Raw genomic sequence first — 19,974 nt, forward strand, 5'->3', positions numbered from 1 at the left:
TTTGCATCTTATATGTTTACATATATGGTTATTTCTTTATTTGCATTTTATTGCACTTGTTTATATATGAACTTGCACTTTCATTTGTTTCATATATGGACTCAGTGCTGCCGAATATGTTCTAATGATTTGCTCTAATGTTCCTATTTCCTATATGTCATATTCTGTAAATCATTTTTAATCTGGAAAACGCTTTGAGCTTACGCATGAAAAGTACCAAATTATTATTATTATTATTATTATTATTATTATTATTACATGTTTTGAACCATTTTCAGGGTCCTTGTTGAAACAGTTTAGCCCTGGTCCAGAACCACTATAATACAGGCGACTAGAAATAGATTTGTTGGAGTCGAGAGACCCTCACACATATATTATACACACAAACACACACAGACTCACATATACACACTGTGTAACCACACATCATATTGTAGTTACACAGTCCGACCACCAGAAGGAGGCAGAGCGACACTGAACTGACCTGAGTTGTTCTTCTCTTCCTCAAAGGTTTTTATGGATCTGTTGATGACGTTGCAGTTTTTGTTTGCATGAAAACATTTTAAATTATACCTTATCTTGTCATTTTTTTTAAGGTTGAATGCACCATATGAAGAAAACATAATTACACTAGATATTTGCTTGATTATAATATTTTTCTTATGGCCTTTGTGGTTTTTAAAACAATGACTCAAGATGCACAAATGTGCTTTTAAGATGGAAATCATGTCTGATTTCAACATTCAGTCCTTTCAGCTGATAACCGACACCAATGTGCAGCAATCCGAGTGGAAAAAAGGTTGATTCTCAAAACACTGGAATTTCCCTGCAAACACAAAAAATTTATTTTCTGATTTAAAATTATGCAGTGCTGGCTCCAGCAATGGTCAACATAAAAGAAAAATAAATGAATAAACATAAATAATTACACCGGATCCAAGTGAAATTACTTATTATTGTAATATATCAGTGCATCCCAATTCATTGCATCATTTTCTTTACATCTATTTAGCATTAATGTAGTGTCATTGGATGTAGGAATGGTTTTGGGTTCATATCTATCTTTTTAATTTACTTCCATGCTCCCCTCTCTATTTTTACTAAAATCTATTCATTTATTCATCCGGGATAACACACATGAATTATTTATTAATATTATATAAATGTATCAGATTTTGCCTAAAGGCTCATTTTCATCTGCAGTCCCACCTCTAACTGTCTTCTCTGTGGTTGTTTAAATTGTTGCTTTGAATAATTGCACACATCACCTTAAAGTCCTCTGAGTTGTTAATATTTAATAATATTTTGTTTAGGTATCAGCATCAGTCTGTTAACCAAACCTAAAATGCATTGAAGAGGCTGAAATGTCTTCACATAAAGAACAAATGATAATGAAACAATATTGAATAAGTGTAATTTACTGTAGTTTCAGTGTAATATAATTACATTTAACTTATAAAAATCACATTGGTTCAAAGTTACGTATGAACATAGAAAGACAGTGAATCAAATTATGCAGAAATTTAATACATTTACAATCATTTTTGAAGAGATTATTTTGTTCCAGGTCTTTTTTTAACAGTGGACACATGACATCACTCCTGTTAAAACACCACTCAGAGCGGCTTTATTAACATGTTTTATTGTACAAAATACTGCAGACTGTTTACAATTGAGTGGACAAGCTTTGCTACACATACGCAGTAAAAAAAAATTTAAAAAAGAGTTTAATCCTGAAAGAAAAATGCGTTTATGTTTGCAGTATCATGAAGCAACACAGAACAACATCCAATAAACTGTAACACTGAGAGCAAAGATTAAGACTCACTCACCATTTTCTTTCCATAAAGTGCATTTAACAAGGGTGAAGTACAGACTTCTTCACTTTGACAAAGAAAAACATGGCAACCTCAGTCTTTTTTTAAAAAACAAAACAAAACAGAATTTATTTATAGGCTACATAAACAAAACTGTATCAACAGTTATTGGAAGGATAATCCATCAATCACTGTTATCATATGAAAAACCTCTCTGAACGTCAGCTTCTGAGGAAACTGAGACCACGATGCATGTTGGAGATTATTACATGTTTTTTTTAAGTATTGTAAACCAAAAGCTGGTTTCTGAACCCAAGGAGGAACATTTATGATTCTGTAATACGTCATGTCAGCAGATCATCTAATTTACTTTTTGCAGCATTGTAGTTTTTTCAATCACTGTTTGCTCCATTAAAAAAATCATTTCCACTGAACACCTGATATGTGAGCAGGAGGAGCAACGCTGTGATTGACTTGCACTGTCTGTACGTACAGATGCAGTTTTAATTTCGTTGTTTGCAGTTTATTTTGCGTTTTGAAGTCACTATTGACCACAAAATCTTTAAGAACACGTCATGTACTGTACATTCAAAAACATGTAGGCCTGTCTTTAATGGTAAGAAAACCTACAGCACTGTTGTCATTAACACCTTTAGTGCCGTCAAGAACCCCTAAACTGACACAAATCAGACCACAGACCCCCATCTGATACAATTTTTGCTTTTAGATGTGTTATTACAGAAAGTGTATGAAACCCATGACCAACTTTTTTGGTGGGAACCCCCTCACGGACCCCTGGGGGTCCCCAAACCCCACTTTGAGAGCCACTGTTTAATTCTAATCATGCCTCTACTGGAGCCTTCTCGCTCTCTGCTGCCCACTGACATAATATCACCATTGACATTAATATGGCGACTTTGAATTCAGCAGCTATGGAGCAACATTATCATTCATTTGGAGTCGTGTTTCTCACATTCTGCTGAATTTAAATCCAATATTCACTCTCTTTTAGATGTTTTTGCTCTCTATCAACTCCTGAGGGAAATATCTGTCTCTTTAGCTGCTAAATGCTCTACTATGTTCACCAGCTAGTCTACAGCTAACTGTGTCTGTTTGCTGTTTGGTGCTGAGCAGGTAGTGTACAGTGGCTTTTTAGAGCCTCTTCTCTGAAAACAGCTGCCTGCTGCAGCCGAAAATGACGCTATGAGAGCACTGAGAGTGAACCAAAACAGTAAAGTTGCAGCCAGACAGTCAAACAATGATCTGAAACTCACTATAAAGCTCCGTAAAGCCGAGAGGAGCTGCAGAGTCTGGTAATAATTCTCTGTAGGTTCATCACCATGAGAAATCTTTAACACATACATGTGATCCATTGTTAATATTGATTATCACCACTTTAAAAACAAAAATCAATCAGGCTGAAGTTATTTGTTGCCTTATCATACGGTAAATATCTGAGCTATGCGTTTCTGGCTCTTCAGCTTTTTTTACGATTCAAAGAAAACACATTCTTCTGAAGCAGGTTGATAAATTACACAAACATTTTTTAATCAAAGACTGTCACTCACTTCTTTGACTGTGCAACACACACACACACACACAGTCAGACACTCACACACACACTCCAGTCCAGTTTTCACACTGTGATGCCAAAAAAAAAAAAAATCCTAAACCTTAACTACTAATGAGACATAAGCTCTGACGTGACGTTACCTGACACACAAAAAAGGACACCTCTCTGTAATCTCACTACATGTATGTGAGTGTGAGCGTATAAAAAAAATATATGAGAGACAGAATAACACGGTTCAGATGATAACGATGACAATGCAATCCATTGAAAAATATAGACATGATCTGTAACTCATTTGATGTCTGTATGAGGGCCAGTGAATGAGTGTGTGTGTGTGTGTCTGCCAGGAGAAAGTGTAGACTCCAACGAGAAACAAGAAAATAATCAGGTTGTTTGGATTAGGAGGATAATTAAAGCAACATTTCTCTGTTTTTCTGGAATCTGTTAAATCACAAAGTCCCTCTGCTTTGCTTATTTCTTCTTGTGTTTTCATTCTTTTTCTTTCTTCGGTCCTTGTCCAGATTTTCTACCCGACAAAAAGCGACTGAAAGCTGGACTTTTTTAGTGTGTTATTTTTCTGTCTGTCCGTTTCTTTCTTTTTAAAATCTGTCCTTCTCTCTTTCAATGTTCAGAAATACAGAGTAGAGGCTACAGTATGTTCAAGATTTAAGTGTCGCCATGTCCATCTTCTGGCGTTAGGTATAAAAATCGATTACTTATATGTTAAAAAATTCAGTCTGCATGCTGTTACTGTTCCCTTTCCTTACAAATGACTGAAACCAGGATGTCCAATGTCTCTCTTAATGGCGTCATCATTTTCCATTTATTACACACAAGTTTCATTTGTTAACAATATACACAGTAAGGAGTTTTGTCCTGTGTCCACTTTGTCTTTTCTCAGACGTCCAAAAACCACAATCAACTTTGTGATTCTAAAGTGTCTTTGAGTTTGAACACAGCGTGGTCCTGGGAGGGACATTTGTTTGTCCAGTCGCCTGTTAGCTCCCCTCACCGAGTCCGACCAGTCCTCCCACTGCAACAAAACCAAACGTGGGGAGGGGAACAGGACACCAGAGGAGAGTCACCTCCTGCTGTGGCTCCTGATCTCATTCCAGCTCTCCTACAGCTGTCAGTCTGGATGTTCTGGATGATTTGACACAATACTGTTTCATGATCTCCTGAAGCCACTTTCATGTTCCACTTGTAGAAGAATTAAAATGCACATTTTACACAATCATCCATTTCTTATTCACTTGAACAGTCTAATACTTTCTGATATGTTCATGATAACATGAAACTTTGCTTGATTTTTAACTGTCTGTGATCTGTGTGCATCAGCCTTGCTGCTGGTCAGCCAGTTTATTACCGTAACCTTTATGAAAAAAGCAAAATAAAGTCAACAAGTTAATATAAGCATCCTTAAAAGAGCCTCTAAAACATTATCAGACTCATGATGGACAATAAAAAAAGAGTAAAATTGATGCAGCAAAACCAGAGATATCATCTGTTTTTATTCCAGGCATTCTTCTTCCTTGTCACAACCTGGCGCCTACATTACCCACAATGTAGTGTGACCACCAACAGTTCAGTCAGACATTCGGTTGTGTTATGCTAGTTGTGGCTAATGTAGCCTTCAGCTGAGATGAGGAGCTACAGAGGTCTGCTAACCTCACTTCTTTCTGACTCCACAACCCCAGATTTTCTTCTTTTTTTAAACTTGTAGTCTTCAAACCCCACTGACGCTGAAACAAGTGACATCAATTGAAGCCTAAAACTATTTTTACACATGCTGTAGAGCCTCCCAAACACCTGGAAACAATGAAAATCTATGGAGTTCCTTTTTGACACCATCATCTGTCATATTTGGTTCATATATTTGCGTTTTCATGTCCTTCTCTTTACCAGCTGCCTCTGTAACCCGACAGCAGCTGCAAACGTTGACATCATTGGCCCCTGAATCACTGAACATTATGCACCACTCCTTTCTTTCACAGCCTACATGTTTGTCCAAAAAACTCCCCCAGGGTTTGTGTGCATCATCTCTGATTTGTACAAAGAGTATGATGACGTTAGAAAGACAGTTTTTCATGCAACAGAGGACAGCGTGATATGATCTTCTGCCAACAGAGTGACCAAATTTTACTGAAATCACTCCTGACAAATGAAGTTAAAAAAAAAAAGAAGAATTAGCCTGTAATTATTAGACGTTCTCAACACCATCAGGTGCTGGACAAAACCTACAGGTCAATATGGTCGTATCTACTAACTGCAGAGGTATTTTGAAGTCTATGGAATGAATGTATAACTGAAGAGATGTTCCAGAGTTTCACATCATCAGGAAAGCGTTTTGGAGGGGTGTTTGAAGCCGTAGGGTTGTACCATCATGATACCGGAGGGTCTGGCGGGTGTTGTCAGAAGTCGTAGGGCCGCACCATCATGGAGGTGGACTGCAGGGAGTAGCTGGGACCTCTGAAGTGATGCCACTTGATGCCGTTGAGCTTCCTGATGTTGTGGCCGATGGTGTAGTAGATACCGTTCAGGTTGGAGAAACCACAGGCGTCGAACCACCAACCTGATGGCCAGAGAGATACAGGGAGAGAGGGAGATGAGGAGTAGAGTAAAAAAGAAGGGAGGAAGGAGTTGAAAAGAGGGAAAGATGAATAGATTCATGGATAAAGGTAAGTTAGAGTTCAGAGAGAGGGAAGAGAAGTGAGGGGAGGCAGGATCAGGGAGATGAAAGGATGGAAAGGTGGAATGTGAAATGAAGGAAGTACAAACAACTATAAACGTTCAAAAGACACCTAACCTTCAAAACATGATCCAACTACTCTGTTCCTCTCAATCTGTCTCTTCATCTCTGTGTGTTTCTTTATCTGTTTCTCTCTCGTCACATCTTTTCTTGTCTTTGTCCAGTAGTGGAAAGTCACTAAGTAGTACATTTAGTTAGTTCTCAGTACTTAAGTACTGTACTCACAGTAAGCACAATTTTCAGGGAAATGTTGTACTTTTTGCTCCACTACATTTAAAGTATCTGGCAGCTATGGTTGCTTTGCAGATTCAGATTATTAATATGACCTATAATCAACAAATAAATGATTATCATAGATTAAGATGACCGGCAGAAAATAAAGTAGTTAAAATTAGCTCCACCTTTGCCAGGTGCAACATTAAAGTGATGTAATTATAATCCAATAACATAACATATATGATTCTGAAATGAGTCATTCTGCATTATGAGCACTTTTACTTTTGGTTCTAATACTTACTGTATGTACGTTTAATTAAGTACAACTTTAAATTCATGGCTCTGACTTGCAATTTACTTCTAACTTGTATTTCCAGAGTGTGATATTGCTACTGAAGTGAAATATCTGAGTACTTCTCCCAGTTCTTTGTTTCATTCTGTCTCCTTCTCTTCTCCTATGATTGTACTTTTCTATGATTGTCTCAGTCAGTCTCTGTCTTCATCATCCTCTCACTTTATCTCTTTTTATTCTGTATTCATTCTTTCACTTTCTGAACTCAAACACAGCTTCAACAGAGTTCTCAAACCTTAACGACACAGTGGGTTGTTGCCTTAAAATAATGACTCATGTAAATATTTTCTGGTCTCACCTCTGTGACTAAGATTTGGTAAAGTACAGGCAACTAAAACTATGTAGTTAAATTGAGAGAAATATGATTTTCATGCTTAAAACAAACATTGACATCAACAGTGATCTCAGGTGTTGAACGTTCACTATGTTTTGCAGCTGTATAAAAAATTGTGCTTCTTCCTTTATTATTCACACGACCACAAGAGGAAAATGCAAACATACTTTGTTTTAATCACTCGGACATAAAACCGCTGATTTATTTCTAGTAGGGATTCTTCTGACAGCATAACACGACTATAAAAATCACAGCGAAATGAGGCAATAAAATGACTTTTACATAAACAAGCGCATCTCAGTAGACAGCTTGTTGAGTTCATGACACAATTAAAAGACATGTGGCAATGCATTTTTAAATCAATATGATTTTTTCGCAAGATTTCTCATTATTGGCAAATTTGAGCGCAATTTTCATACTTAGACGTCAATTTCTTCCTCGGGGAAATGCTGTGAATCAGTATGCGGCTGCTTTTTGTTCCTATCTTTTGTTTTTGTTAATTACACAACTATTTTTCTCCTTTATTTTTGTCCTCCCACTCTGTCTCCAGATCTTTTCTTCATTCCCACTTTGTCCATTTCTCTCTCTCTCTCTCTTTCTTTTTCTCCCTTTTCATCTATGTCACTCTTCCTTTGTGGGTTTTTTTTTTATTCCCTGTAAATTGCAGTAATTTTAACTGACTCACTGACTAATGGTGACTATCGGAGTCTTTTCCTCAGAGAGCTCGAGGTTTTGCCGGAACGATTAACGTAATCGGCGATCACAACCCATCGAGGGGGGAGAGGAGGCTGCGGAGAACTAAAGAGCTGTTTGTTTTGGCTCTTCGGGAAAATACCACATAAAAATTTTTTAGAATTATGATTCCGCATGACGTATTTGCTGATTTTGTGAGATTTATGACAGAGAAATATTGTTTAATGAGTATTTAATAAACTCTCATTTAGAGCTGTGACAACAAGAAACTATTTTGATCAATTCTTTCACTAATCTTTTAAGCAGAAACACAAAAAAAACTGCCAGCTGCAGCTTCTCGAATGTGAGGATTTGAAGCTTTTCTGTGTCATACATGACAGTAAACTGAATATTGTTTGATTTTAGGCTGTTGATCAGATAAAACAAGACATTTGAAGACGTCACCATGAGGTCTAAGAAATTGTAACAGACATTTTTCACTATTTCCTGACAGATTTCGTCATAGACACAATGGTTAAACTGTGAATTTTCCTCCAAGGAAACATTGTTATCATTTTTGTGGATCCAGCCTGTGAAATAATATTTTAATGGAAAAATGTTTCTTACCATTCTGTGAATTAGAACACTGGTTTATCTTAGATATATTGATACTATATTGATCTCAGGGGGAAATTCAAGCATCAATGCAACAAGATACAGAAGATTTCACACTAAAAGTCAGTAGTAAAAATAAAATACAGAATAATGTCAGAGACAAAATTGATGTGTCTTTTCTGGGAACAGTACACTTCCACCTATTGTACATTTAAGATGTATTTGACATGAAGACGCTGTAAAGGAGAGACGTTACCTCCGGTGAGCATCAGGGCACATTTGCAGTGATCACAGTTGTCGTTGTCCTGGTCTCGGGTGCTGAAGCCGGTCCCGTGGGTGGCCAGGCTGCTCTGCCTCCCCGCTGTCCCGCTGTAACCTCTCAGATACAACCTGAGATAGAGGAAACAGCTGGATAATAAACTGTACTGTACTGCGGGTGAGAAGTTATACATGTGCAGTTTATGTACATGTGTGTTGAAAGTGTATCATTATGTGTAAGTGTATGCACAGACACTCACCAGCCACTTTATTAGGAACAGCTGTGTGATCTAATTCAATCCAATACAGCTCTGCCATAAATTCTCCTTTATGTTTATTATTGAGGAGGTGATGCTGTACTGGAGGGTGTTATATTGAAAAGTGCTCCTAATATTTTTCTCCCTACATGCATATAAATGGAGTAGACAAACATATTTCATAGAATGTACTTTTATATAATTCTTATTCATTTCCCAAAGCACGAAACATAATTGCTGCCTGAATTATAATCACAAGCAACTTTTTTTTTTTGAGGAAGTACAACAGTTTTGTACTTCGTTTGAGGGGGAGGAGGAGGAGGTGGTTGCATACAAAGTGAAGGAGTGTGACACTGAACACATCCTGAGTCCTGCGTGTAGTTTCCCAGATAGCAAATTTACTGTGGACCAGATCCGGCCCTCATATCGCGTGGAGTGATGGGCGATCTGCTCCTGTTTCCCAGATCTGGGCCACAAGCAAGCCGCACGTCAACCAAGAACAAACTAGATAAACCAGAACTGGCCCACATCCAGAATACACATACCTGAGAGCACCGCATCTTTACCAAAAAAAGGCTCACATTTGATTTTGGGATATTTGCTGCTTTACATGTGGGCCATTTCAGACTCACATCCAGAAGAAGACCAGCAGTGCTACATCATTGCCTGAAGGTTGGTTTAGGCAACAGGTTTAAGTTCAGAGAGAGATAGAGACAACAACCTTTCCCTTATCTTGAAGGCGTCCTGCACTGATTTAACATTGCACTACCTGTGTGTGTATATGATAGGGATGTGCAGAGATCCCAGTATTTGTATTTGTATCTGTATTTGTTGAGGCAGCAAAATTATTTGTATTAGTATTCGAATAAAAGTGGAAAGAGGCTTAAAAATCCTGTTTTTGTTTTTATTACACTTTTAATTTTAGAAAATGAAAGTGTTACAATAAGTGTTCATGAATAAACTACCTTATGAAGGAGGTCCCCACACTGGGTCTTGAACTGGAGTCTCCCAGATCATAGACGACTGCGCTGACTACTGAACTAAAACTTTACTCATCGCCTCATTGCAGACAGACCTCTACCTAACAAATATGTTTTAAAATATTTGTATGAAAAAAATATTCATAAGAAACCCATTATCTGTGCTTTGCCGAATAATGTATTTGTATTCGGGCACACCCCTAGTATATATATTACATACATTATGTACAGTATGTTGCTGTATGTGTATATAACAGTTACCTGTACTGCTGTTTCTCATTGGCCAGTGTAAATCTGTCGTAATGGGAGTGGGCGGGGTTTCCCTCCCAGTCCCTCAGCTCCACTCTCAGAGAGTACTGGCCCTGACTGGTCAGCAGATACAAAACTTCATTCCCCAACCAGTGCTCCCCGAACACGTCCCCGAAACCCTACAGGAGGGGAGGAGGAGAGGTATTGTTATAGTTTGATATTATTCTTTTTCTAACCTTTATTTCGATCGACGGCTCTCATCGGACGCACTGACCATTTTGTACTCCCTCCAGCTCCTCTGGAAGTCCACGCTGCCGTTAAACCGCCTCTGGAAGACCGTCCAGCCTCCGCCACTCGTCTCCATGTCACAGTACACCTTCAGGAGAAGAAAAGAAAAGAAAGAAAAGTCTGTCATTTTTACAAACAGCAGCCTCCTGTATCCAAATCAGCCTTAAATCAACTTAAAACTGATTCAAACCAACAGGCACAATATTAATTGGGAAATAAATCCGCTTCTTGTAATAATCCTTAATTATCTAAGTAATTTCATAAGGTGACTGAAATGATTTATGTTAATTATAAAGACAAATAAATGTAAGAATAAACTGCAGCTTGTTCTGACTTTTCTGTTTGGTATTTTCAGACGTTTTATAAATAGTTTTTGAACTGAAAAGCTCAAACACATCAGTGTCTTTAACACACTGAGCCACTGTGGACTCCACCTACCAAATACATTTTAAAATGTACAATAATTGAGTTTAATTTGTTCTCATCATTTTAGGACAGGGGTCACTTGAAAAACTGGATGCCTTTACTGTACACTGATTCAAATCATTTCTCCTCAGTTTCACAGTGTTGTGACTCTGCTGAATGTAGAATGTAAAAACTGAATTAGCTTTTTGTTTTCTTATGAAACTGGCACCAAACAAAACACTTTTTGTGGAGCAATTTGTGTCAAAAATATAGTGATGTATTTATTTTTTTGTCAGTATATCTCAGTTCTTGAGAGACTAATTTCTTACTTTTTAGGCGATTCAGTTCAGTCTTTATCGGGTCGACAGATTCTCCAACGTTAAAAACACATAATGTGTCTCTTCTATAAATCAGTAAATGAAAATGATATAAAGACAAGCTTTGTTTCGTACAATAATTACAGTTATCAGGTTATGATTTAGTGTTGAATGTGTGTTTGTTTGGATAATGTAGTGTTTTGCATTCATTCAAAATTCAGCAGCAAGAATTTTAACCAAAACTAGGAAAAGGGAACATATTACACCAGTATTAGCGTCATTGCACTGGCTAACTGTGTTTTTAAAGCCCAAAAAGGTCTCGAGCACCGTCATACCTTCTAAGATTGCTTGTAAGAATATGTTCCAAACCGTTCGCTTAGGTCGCTTAACGCTGGCTCGTTAAATGTGCCACAAACAAAATGCAAAAAGTTAAAAGTTTGACTTCATGTGTAAAAACATGGCTGCAGGTCAGATTTACCTGCACAGGTTCAGTCTTGTTGCCGATGTAGATGTGATACAGACCACTGACAGAGTGACCGGCCTTGTAAGCATCTGCACAGTCTCTCCACATCTGGTTCCTGGGGGGTGAGCCTGCACACACACACACACACACACACACACACACACACACACACACACACACACACACACACACACACACACACACACACACACAGAACGCATTTAAGTCTTATTTTCATGTAGGCTGTGGATACATGCGGTTGTACAGTATGTAGGTGTGTGTACCTGTAGTGCTGGACACCATGGTGATGAGTGTGTGGACAGACTCCATCAGCTGAGCCTGCTGCCTCTGCAGAGCCGTGTTGTTGCTGCTGGCGACTCTCAGCTGCTTCTCTAAAGACTCGATGGCCGCCATCTGAGTCCTGATGACGGACTGGGAGGGAAAGATTTACTGCTTACTCACTTTTTAACAACAATCTACCTCTGTTTTGTTAAAGCAGCTATAATCAATATTTTGTAATAATAATATATGAGCTGTCAGTGTTTAATGTGTCGGTTGAGGCTCGTAGTGATGAACCTACAGAGAATTATCAGAGACCTTAGAGAGCTTTATAGCAAGTTTTAGCTCATTGTTAATCTGTCCAGCTGCAACTTTACTGTTTTGGTTCACTCTCAGCGCTCTAAAATAGTCTCTCTGCACACTTTGATTTGTAGAAACATTTATGAGGTCAGTGACTCTCATAAATGTAAAATACATGCTGATTAAATTGTCATAAAAACGTCCTGACATAATAAAATGAGTGGACACACAGACACCTGCTGGGCTTGACGACGTGTTTTATTAATTGTACCTGCAGTCTATTTTTCTCCTCCTTCATGTCCTCCATCTCTCCTCTCTGCTGAGACTCCAACATCTTAACTTTACTCTCCAAACGACTGAAAGACACACAAAGAGAAAAAGGACAGAACATTAAACACTTGATCCACAGCAGATTCAGACACATTCAGACTTTGTGTGTGAAACTGCCCAGAGTGCACTCTTCTTCTTCTTCTTCTTCTTCTTCTTCTTATAGGTAGCTGCTTAATGTAAATAACATGATATGACAGAGAGATATTTCCAGATGAGCTACAGTGGAATTTGATGTCTTACTGATCTACAATATCAGCAGTAATTAATCAGTTCATGATAGAAACAGCAGGAACATCGACTTCTGCAGTCCCAGAAATCAAAATGCAAAGCTGTGATCATTTAAACATCAGTCTCTCTGTCCACGCTGACATTTTCTCACCTTGTTAAACTTTATTTCTACTTTACTTTACGTTGCTTCTCCACCTGCATACATGCAGCTCAAACAACGGCTTGTTAGCATCTGGCTGAAGGCATTCTGTGTTATGCAGGAAATCACTAAATTACGAAGAGGAAGAGGAGGCAGGTTGAAGGAAAGTGGGTGAACCAAAAAGTAAACAACTCCTGGAATGTGTCATCTTGTTTAACATGAAGACTGTGTGCATTGCCAGAGGGAGGACACAAATCTAAATTATTTGTACAACAAATCTGTGTGTAATGGACCAGAGGTTGAACTCCTGAGTTACTCCCTCTCGTTAGAGAAGCCGTAAAACAGTGAAATATAGATTAATAACCCGACCATTATTCTTTCTGCCAGAGCAGACTGCAGTCTAACGTTATCTGTGCAGCTGAACCAGCAGCACAGCTGCTGAAAATAGACTCCAGTCCACAGTTAGATCAACAACGTAGGAGCCAAATTAATGAAACCCGATGAAGGAGTGGCAGCGGCTTCAGAGGAAAATATAGGACACTGAAAGTGGCTGAATGTCCAGTTCACACTCACTTTTCTGGCTGAGTGCAGCAGCGGACAGTGTGCGGTGGGGGGTCTGCATGAGTCAGGTGGGAAAATGTGTCTTAACCTCTGTTTGCCAGAATAAGTCACAGTCTCTAACCCTTTTCATCAAGTAAATGGCCGACATGTCAAAAAGCTAGATATATAGACATCACACTGGTTACATCATGCTGACGTTATTATATGTTCAGTTCATGGTGATAAACGGGAGGAGTTTGCTGTCGTTACTTCTCCAACCAACGAGCTGCTCAAGTAACAAAGGAACACGTGTGAAAAAACAACTCTGCAACATTAAGCTGAATTCTGGAAGAATCTTTATCTCACAGACGTCTTCTGGCAGCTTCATCAGTCTGATTTACAGAATGTGTTACAGCTTATATACACTGTACAAGGAATCCTCACCAGTCATCCAGTCAGAGCTCGACAGCCTCCAGAAGACGAAGCAAACCAGCAATCAGCAAATCTTTCTGGAATTTATGCTTAACGAATGACTAAAATGACTAATCGATTATTAAAATGTTTGATTTTTCTGTCGATAAACTAATAGATGAATCATTGCGGCTCTACTTTTTTGTTGTGGACCACGTGGAAATCTGACATTTTGATATATTTTTCCAGCATAATTTAAAACCTGAGTAGATGTTTAAAGCTGTTATATATTTAAAAAACAGCAAAACCTTTGTTATATAATCAAGACGACACTTGTTTTTCACACATATTTTATGTCCTCATGCATCCAAAAAATTGTCGTTTCCTGCAGCAAAATTACACTAATTCTAGATGTAAAGGTCTCGATGCAACAAGCTCAGATGAGAAAATGTTTCCTGTTACAGAAAGTGAAGAGAAAAATGTTGTGAAAATGGAACTGTTCACACATATAAATATATATTCTCTTTTTTAAAAATAAAAACTGAAATTGATTTTTCCTACATCTAAATATTTATTAACCTTTATCAGTTATTATACTGTACAATAAAATATTTACTTCATAAATACCAGACCAAAGATTTCTGATCAGTCTTAGTCTGAGTTTAGATGGTATAAGACTCTCTTACAGCACGTTAAGACCCAGAGATGTAATATAATATCTCTTAATATAATATCTGTAGCTTTTTTTAACCTGCAGTCCAGTTTCAGCTGAAGTGTAGCTGACAAGAGTCAGACACGACCCTCCATCATTCTCATATATGCTGCTGTATCGTGTAGCTCTTTTACACTTGCGGGTGATATTATTTTACATTAGTAGGTGAGACTTTGGTCAAATTAAAAGCTGAAACACATTATCAGCTCCTGGTTTTGATCACTTCAATATGCTGACCTGCACGTGAACGAGGGAACCTAATTTAATGTGATGTAGACGGATGAGGAGTCACTGATTGTTGTGGTGCTGCGGTTTGTACCGCGTGTGTGTGTGTGTGTGTGTAGATATAAGAGTTTGCACATGTCCCCGACCACATGCAGACAGTGTGTATATGTATGTGTGTACATTTTACTGTTTGCACTCTAATTACAGCTGGAAATGTGTGTGTTCTTCATGTTATTGGGATTTTAAAAACATATATTTTAAAGCATAAGTCTGGTGATTTTCTATATTTTTCCAACAAATCTCATGTTTGGAGTCAAACCAACAATGAACTGATCTACTATCAAGTATTGTGTGTGTATCCAAAGCTTGATATATCTTCCTCTGTGCCGTTGACCTTTGTTGTTGTCCAGAAACTATTAAAAACACATCACTGAGTCACATCGCTGCACTGAGTGACATGTTCCTTCATTATGAAGAGTTTGGACACGTTAGTTTGTTTAGAAATGACTCAAAAGACAAATGACAGCGATCAAATTTTCAATCTCCAGAGAGTAGTTCTGTGTAAGACGGACGCCATTGAGCTTTTTATAGCTGTTTATAGCTTCACTAGATTGTTGTGCTACAAATCACAACCTCAGGACTTTGTACTATAATGTACATTGTAAATTTACTAAAAAACTTACAACTTTTTTCAAGAAATTACAACAGCATTAGATTTAGTGATAAAACTGATCAAATAAATTCAAGTACATAAAGTAGGATAAAATTAAATTAAATTAAAAAACAATAAAAACATGGATACAAGATAAAAGTATTTTTTAAGATGAGATTTAAAAGATGTTACTGACTCAGCCAACCTGATTATTACTGCCTTACCTCACAACCACAATGTTTCTTTCTTTTGTTTGTTTATTTACTGTCATGTTTCTGCATTTGTAAGATCATTTTCACAAACTGCTGTAAGCAAATTAAAAGAAATAATACGTTAAAAGAACAATAAACCAGAATTTGAAAAACTAAGCCGTCAAAGTTTTTTTTTCCAAACAGCCTATTTCTGTTTAAATGCAATTAATGAAAGTTACGACACTATAAAGCTGCACTGTAAAAACCAGTAAACCAAGAAATGAAGAATTTTGAGGGTCATGAAATCCAGTTTTTTAGACATCACCTGACTTAATGGAACACGATTTCCAGTCATTTAATGATGTTTTAGTAGTTTTGTGAGGCCATAAATGTATTTTAGACTCTGAGTTCTGCACACAGTTGTGTAAACGAGACACAGAAACTCAGCAGTGGAGCTGCAAACTGGTAACCTTTGTCTTTGTTTATCTGGACAGACGACTGCTGGTGAGAAACTCATCTGTTCATACATGTTTCATAACAAAACTGGCAATGTTGAAACTATTCATATCAAGCTAAGTAGTCTTTTGGATTCTACAGACATATTTATTTATTTTGATGCTTTTATTTTGGTGTGTTGATGCAACATTTCTAACAGAAACTGTATCACGTAGTGGATCATCGGCACATCGGCTTGATCTTCATCCAGAGACAGTAAATCCAACTTGTTCCAATGAATTAATTCACTCTGGTGTGTTCAGAAAATAATCAGAGCCAACGTTCTACACAGCAGCACCAAGATATCCAGAATTTTAAGTCTCGAGTTCAATAAAAAATTAAAATTAAATGACCTTTCAAAACCCTTTAGATTATCTCAAGTGTCCAATGTCACCAAAGCATGTGGCTGTTTGACAAGTGGAAAAAAAACACACACACACACACACACACACGCTTACACTCAGTTTCAGCGTCTCTGTTTGTATTATATCTGTTACTGTAAACAGAGAACACGCTTGATAATTACTCTGCATGTTTCAGCACACACTGCACCGTCCAAGTTCACCTCACAATGAAGAATAGTAAAAATATTGTGATTCCAAATATTAGTCGGTCTCGCAGCAACAGCTGTGGACGTATTTCCATCTTCTGTAATGACTTGCTTGTATTTCAAATACTCTCACTGTCAAGTTGTGAAATCACTGATAAGCCTCCGCTCAGGGTCGACTGATATTTGGGTCAGGGGATTATAACAAAACGTGTTTTTATGGAAAATCACAGAAATGTTACTGTTAATGAGGTTGACTATAAACATAATAAACAGAGCTGCAGTCAAGACACTTGAGTTGTTTCCAAGATCAACTTCACACAAGTTTGATTTAAAAACAGGGAACCAAATTTATCAAACTGCTCAAAGTGAAATTTTGGATTTACGTTAAATTTTTCACTTTTACCTGCAAATTTAACGATTTCTCGAATTTCTTTGGACTTAAAAATGCTCTTAAATTTAAGACGCCTTGTCTTACATGGCTGCAATAGAGAGACAGAGGAGAGGACAGATCATACAATGTATTGATGAACAATATGTTATCTGAAGCAATATTCAATCAGTTCAGATTAGAGTCATTTTATCTCATTATTTACTGCAAAATGCACATTTGATGGAAAATCCTCATGAATGCAAACAACAAAAATAAAGCTTAGATTTGTTTTTGCACTTGTAAATGTGGCACTAAACTCTCCTTATTATTTGTTTTCTCTGATATTATTATGATCATGATCATATTCCATCCATATGTATATATTCATGTATATTAAATTGTTAATTACAGGTGTTAATTGCTACTGGAGAAAGTGAAGATTTCACACAAAGGCATAAAAAATTAGAAACAAATTAAAGTCATTTGCTTTTGCAGAATAACATGTCGCTGGATCGATGATATAGACACAAGTAAATAATTCAGACTGTAGCTGCAGTAATTATTACAGGGGCAAAGGAGGAAATCAGGTGATGTTATTACAGAGCGATAAAGTCTCAAAGTGGCAGGATGAGTCAACAGATCATCAGATTTTAACACGCTAGATCACCCTCCATTTCCTGTTTACAACATTTCTTAAAGGTTACTCCTACTCTTCACTTGATGAATGTGTTTTATCAAGATGCCTTTTAGACAGTGTGACATCAGCGATCGTGTAAGTTTACTCACATTGTGCCACACGGCTCTACTAAGATCTTTGTCACAATCTGTCAGACCGCACAACATCCGTCTGCAGCTCTGATGTTTTGAAAATGCAGCAAAAGTCACATTAACTCCTTTTTTGTTTCACCTCCATCGTTTTAATTTTTGTGGATGTATTAAAGAGAATAGGTGTGTTTTTTCCCCATAACTTTATTTAAATAACTTCACGTACAGCCTGTCTATTCTGTGAGATTTCATGTCGTATTCTGATTGGTTTGCTTGTCATGAGTCGTATTAGCAGTCAATCTGTGAGAATTTGGTCTTAAATTTCTGACTCAGGCCGTTTTTGGTCTCCAAAGACTCAAATCTGTCGACACAAGTCTCACAGTGAGATCCAGGAGCAGTGTTTTGGATTGACGACCAAAGGTTTCACCACTTTTCTTTCACAGCCCAGAATCACACAGTGTAAAGGGGCCTTAAATTGGCTCTTTGAGCATCATTGAGAGTCCCAAATCAAATAAGTGTAGCCTTGCATATTCCAACAATTATTTTTCTACCTGTTCTTGTCTCGTAGCCGGCTGATCTCGGTCGTCTGCAGTAACAGCTCTTTCTCCAGCTTGTTGGTGGACAGAGAATTCTCTAGAAGCTGAATCTCAATCCGAGACGTGTGGTTCAACACCTGGTGGAATGAATCGCATTAAACCCACAAAATGAGCTTCAAGTGACAAAATCAGCAAATGAGACTGAATCCGTCCACACATCAGTTTCATGCACTGTAAAACACTCGTCACCTTCGCTTCGACCACGTTGATTTTACGTGTCTGCTCCGCTGTGTGCGTGAGGAGGTTCGTTCCGATCTCCAGCATGGTGGCCGTCTGGTTGTGAACAAAGTGTGACGGTATGTTCGCGGTGTCCGACTTTATGCTCCTCTGAATGAAGCTCTCCAACTGCAGAAAAGATACAAACAGTAGAAAGTATATGATGTGATAAGATAGGAGAAGACAGATACAGTGATTTATTCCTTCATTAATAAAATAACTGTCACATGTGTTTCGAGTCTTTCCAGTCTAATTCTGAGCTCTGAAACCACCCACTCAGTGCATCAAGTTCCCCAAATCAAACATGTCAGGATGTCTGGTATATAAAGACGCAGGTCTCTCCATCTCTGGGAATATCGGCCGATGCCAGCTCGCACTGCCATGCCGTGACCTTCAACCCCTGACAAATAAATAATCCATCCATCCAGCCATCCATCCGTCCCTCAGACTCCACGTCCCCAGGATATCACTGCCACTGAGAAGCACAGGCAGTTGATAAATATACCACTGGACCAACAAACAGATTGGCCCCAGTGGGACGACCAGTGAGGCTGTTTGATGGGTCACCGGGAGGGAAGTTCAGGCCACAATGACAGATCACATTTGAATCACTTTTCTCAAATGGATTTCATCACAAAACTTTATTTGTGCTCTTAATCAGGACATTTTAAAACATCTTTAAACCTGACGAAGATCAGATTTAGGTTGTGTATCTAAAATGTTGTGCTTTAAAGTCAGTCTGCAGGTGTTTCGTTCTCATCTAGTTATCATTTTCACTTTAAATACACATTTCTCGGATAATCTGTAGCTTTATCTATCAGGTGATCAGCGTAAAGATGCCAAAAACATCACTGTGTCCTCATTATAGTTTGTTCACTCTGTGTTTACATACATTTATTAAGTGGCAGCAGGCAGGTAGCACAGTCTGAAGATGAGAATATATAAACTATGTAACTACACACTCAAATTTTGCTAGCTCCTCCATCCCTGCATATCTAAAAAACGCAACGTGGCCTCGTGACCATGCAGAGTGTGACGCGGTGTTTAGGGGACACCGCTCAGTGTAGCATGAACAGCAGTACAGTGCTGGTAGTCAGAACTAACCAGCCACGAGCCGCTGCTGTCAGACTCTCGCTACCAGCAGCTCTGTGTGAGATGACGACATGGCAGCTGATATATTCAGCTAAACTGAATTTTCAAATCCAAGCAGACAGAAATAAGCACAAACACAATATGTCTATAGTGGAAAAAAATCACCTGTATTAACATCATATGGGTGGGTTAGGGTTAAGGGTTAGGGTAAGGGTTAGGGTTAGGGTTAGGGTTAGGTTAGGGTTAGGGTTAGGGTAGGGTTAGGGGTTAGGGGTTAGGGGTTAGGGTTAGGGTAGGGTTAGGGGTTAGGGTTAGGGTAGGGTTAGGGGTTAGGGTTA

General features: G+C 38.1%; 1 protein-coding gene across 1 annotated transcript in view; it reads right to left on the reverse strand.

Moving 5' to 3' along the window:
• Positions 1–1,930: 1,930 nt before the first annotated feature.
• Positions 1,931–19,974, reverse strand: part of angpt4 (angiopoietin 4) — a 75,661-nt gene continuing 57,617 nt past the window's right edge. Inside the window, exons 2-10 of the mRNA XM_067586249.1 lie at positions 18,518–18,673; positions 18,284–18,405; positions 12,396–12,480; positions 11,830–11,977; positions 11,561–11,673; positions 10,347–10,448; positions 10,085–10,251; positions 8,585–8,718; positions 1,931–5,962 (exon numbers count right to left, since the gene is read on the reverse strand). Of these exons, the coding sequence (XP_067442350.1) occupies positions 5,802–5,962; positions 8,585–8,718; positions 10,085–10,251; positions 10,347–10,448; positions 11,561–11,673; positions 11,830–11,977; positions 12,396–12,480; positions 18,284–18,405; positions 18,518–18,673 (1,188 nt within the window). The 3' untranslated portion in view covers positions 1,931–5,801. The remainder of the gene's footprint in view (positions 5,963–8,584; positions 8,719–10,084; positions 10,252–10,346; positions 10,449–11,560; positions 11,674–11,829; positions 11,978–12,395; positions 12,481–18,283; positions 18,406–18,517; positions 18,674–19,974) is intronic.

This window comes from Thunnus thynnus, chromosome 4, assembly GCF_963924715.1.
Source record: "Thunnus thynnus chromosome 4, fThuThy2.1, whole genome shotgun sequence".
Classification (NCBI taxonomy): Eukaryota; Metazoa; Chordata; class Actinopteri; order Scombriformes; family Scombridae; genus Thunnus; species Thunnus thynnus.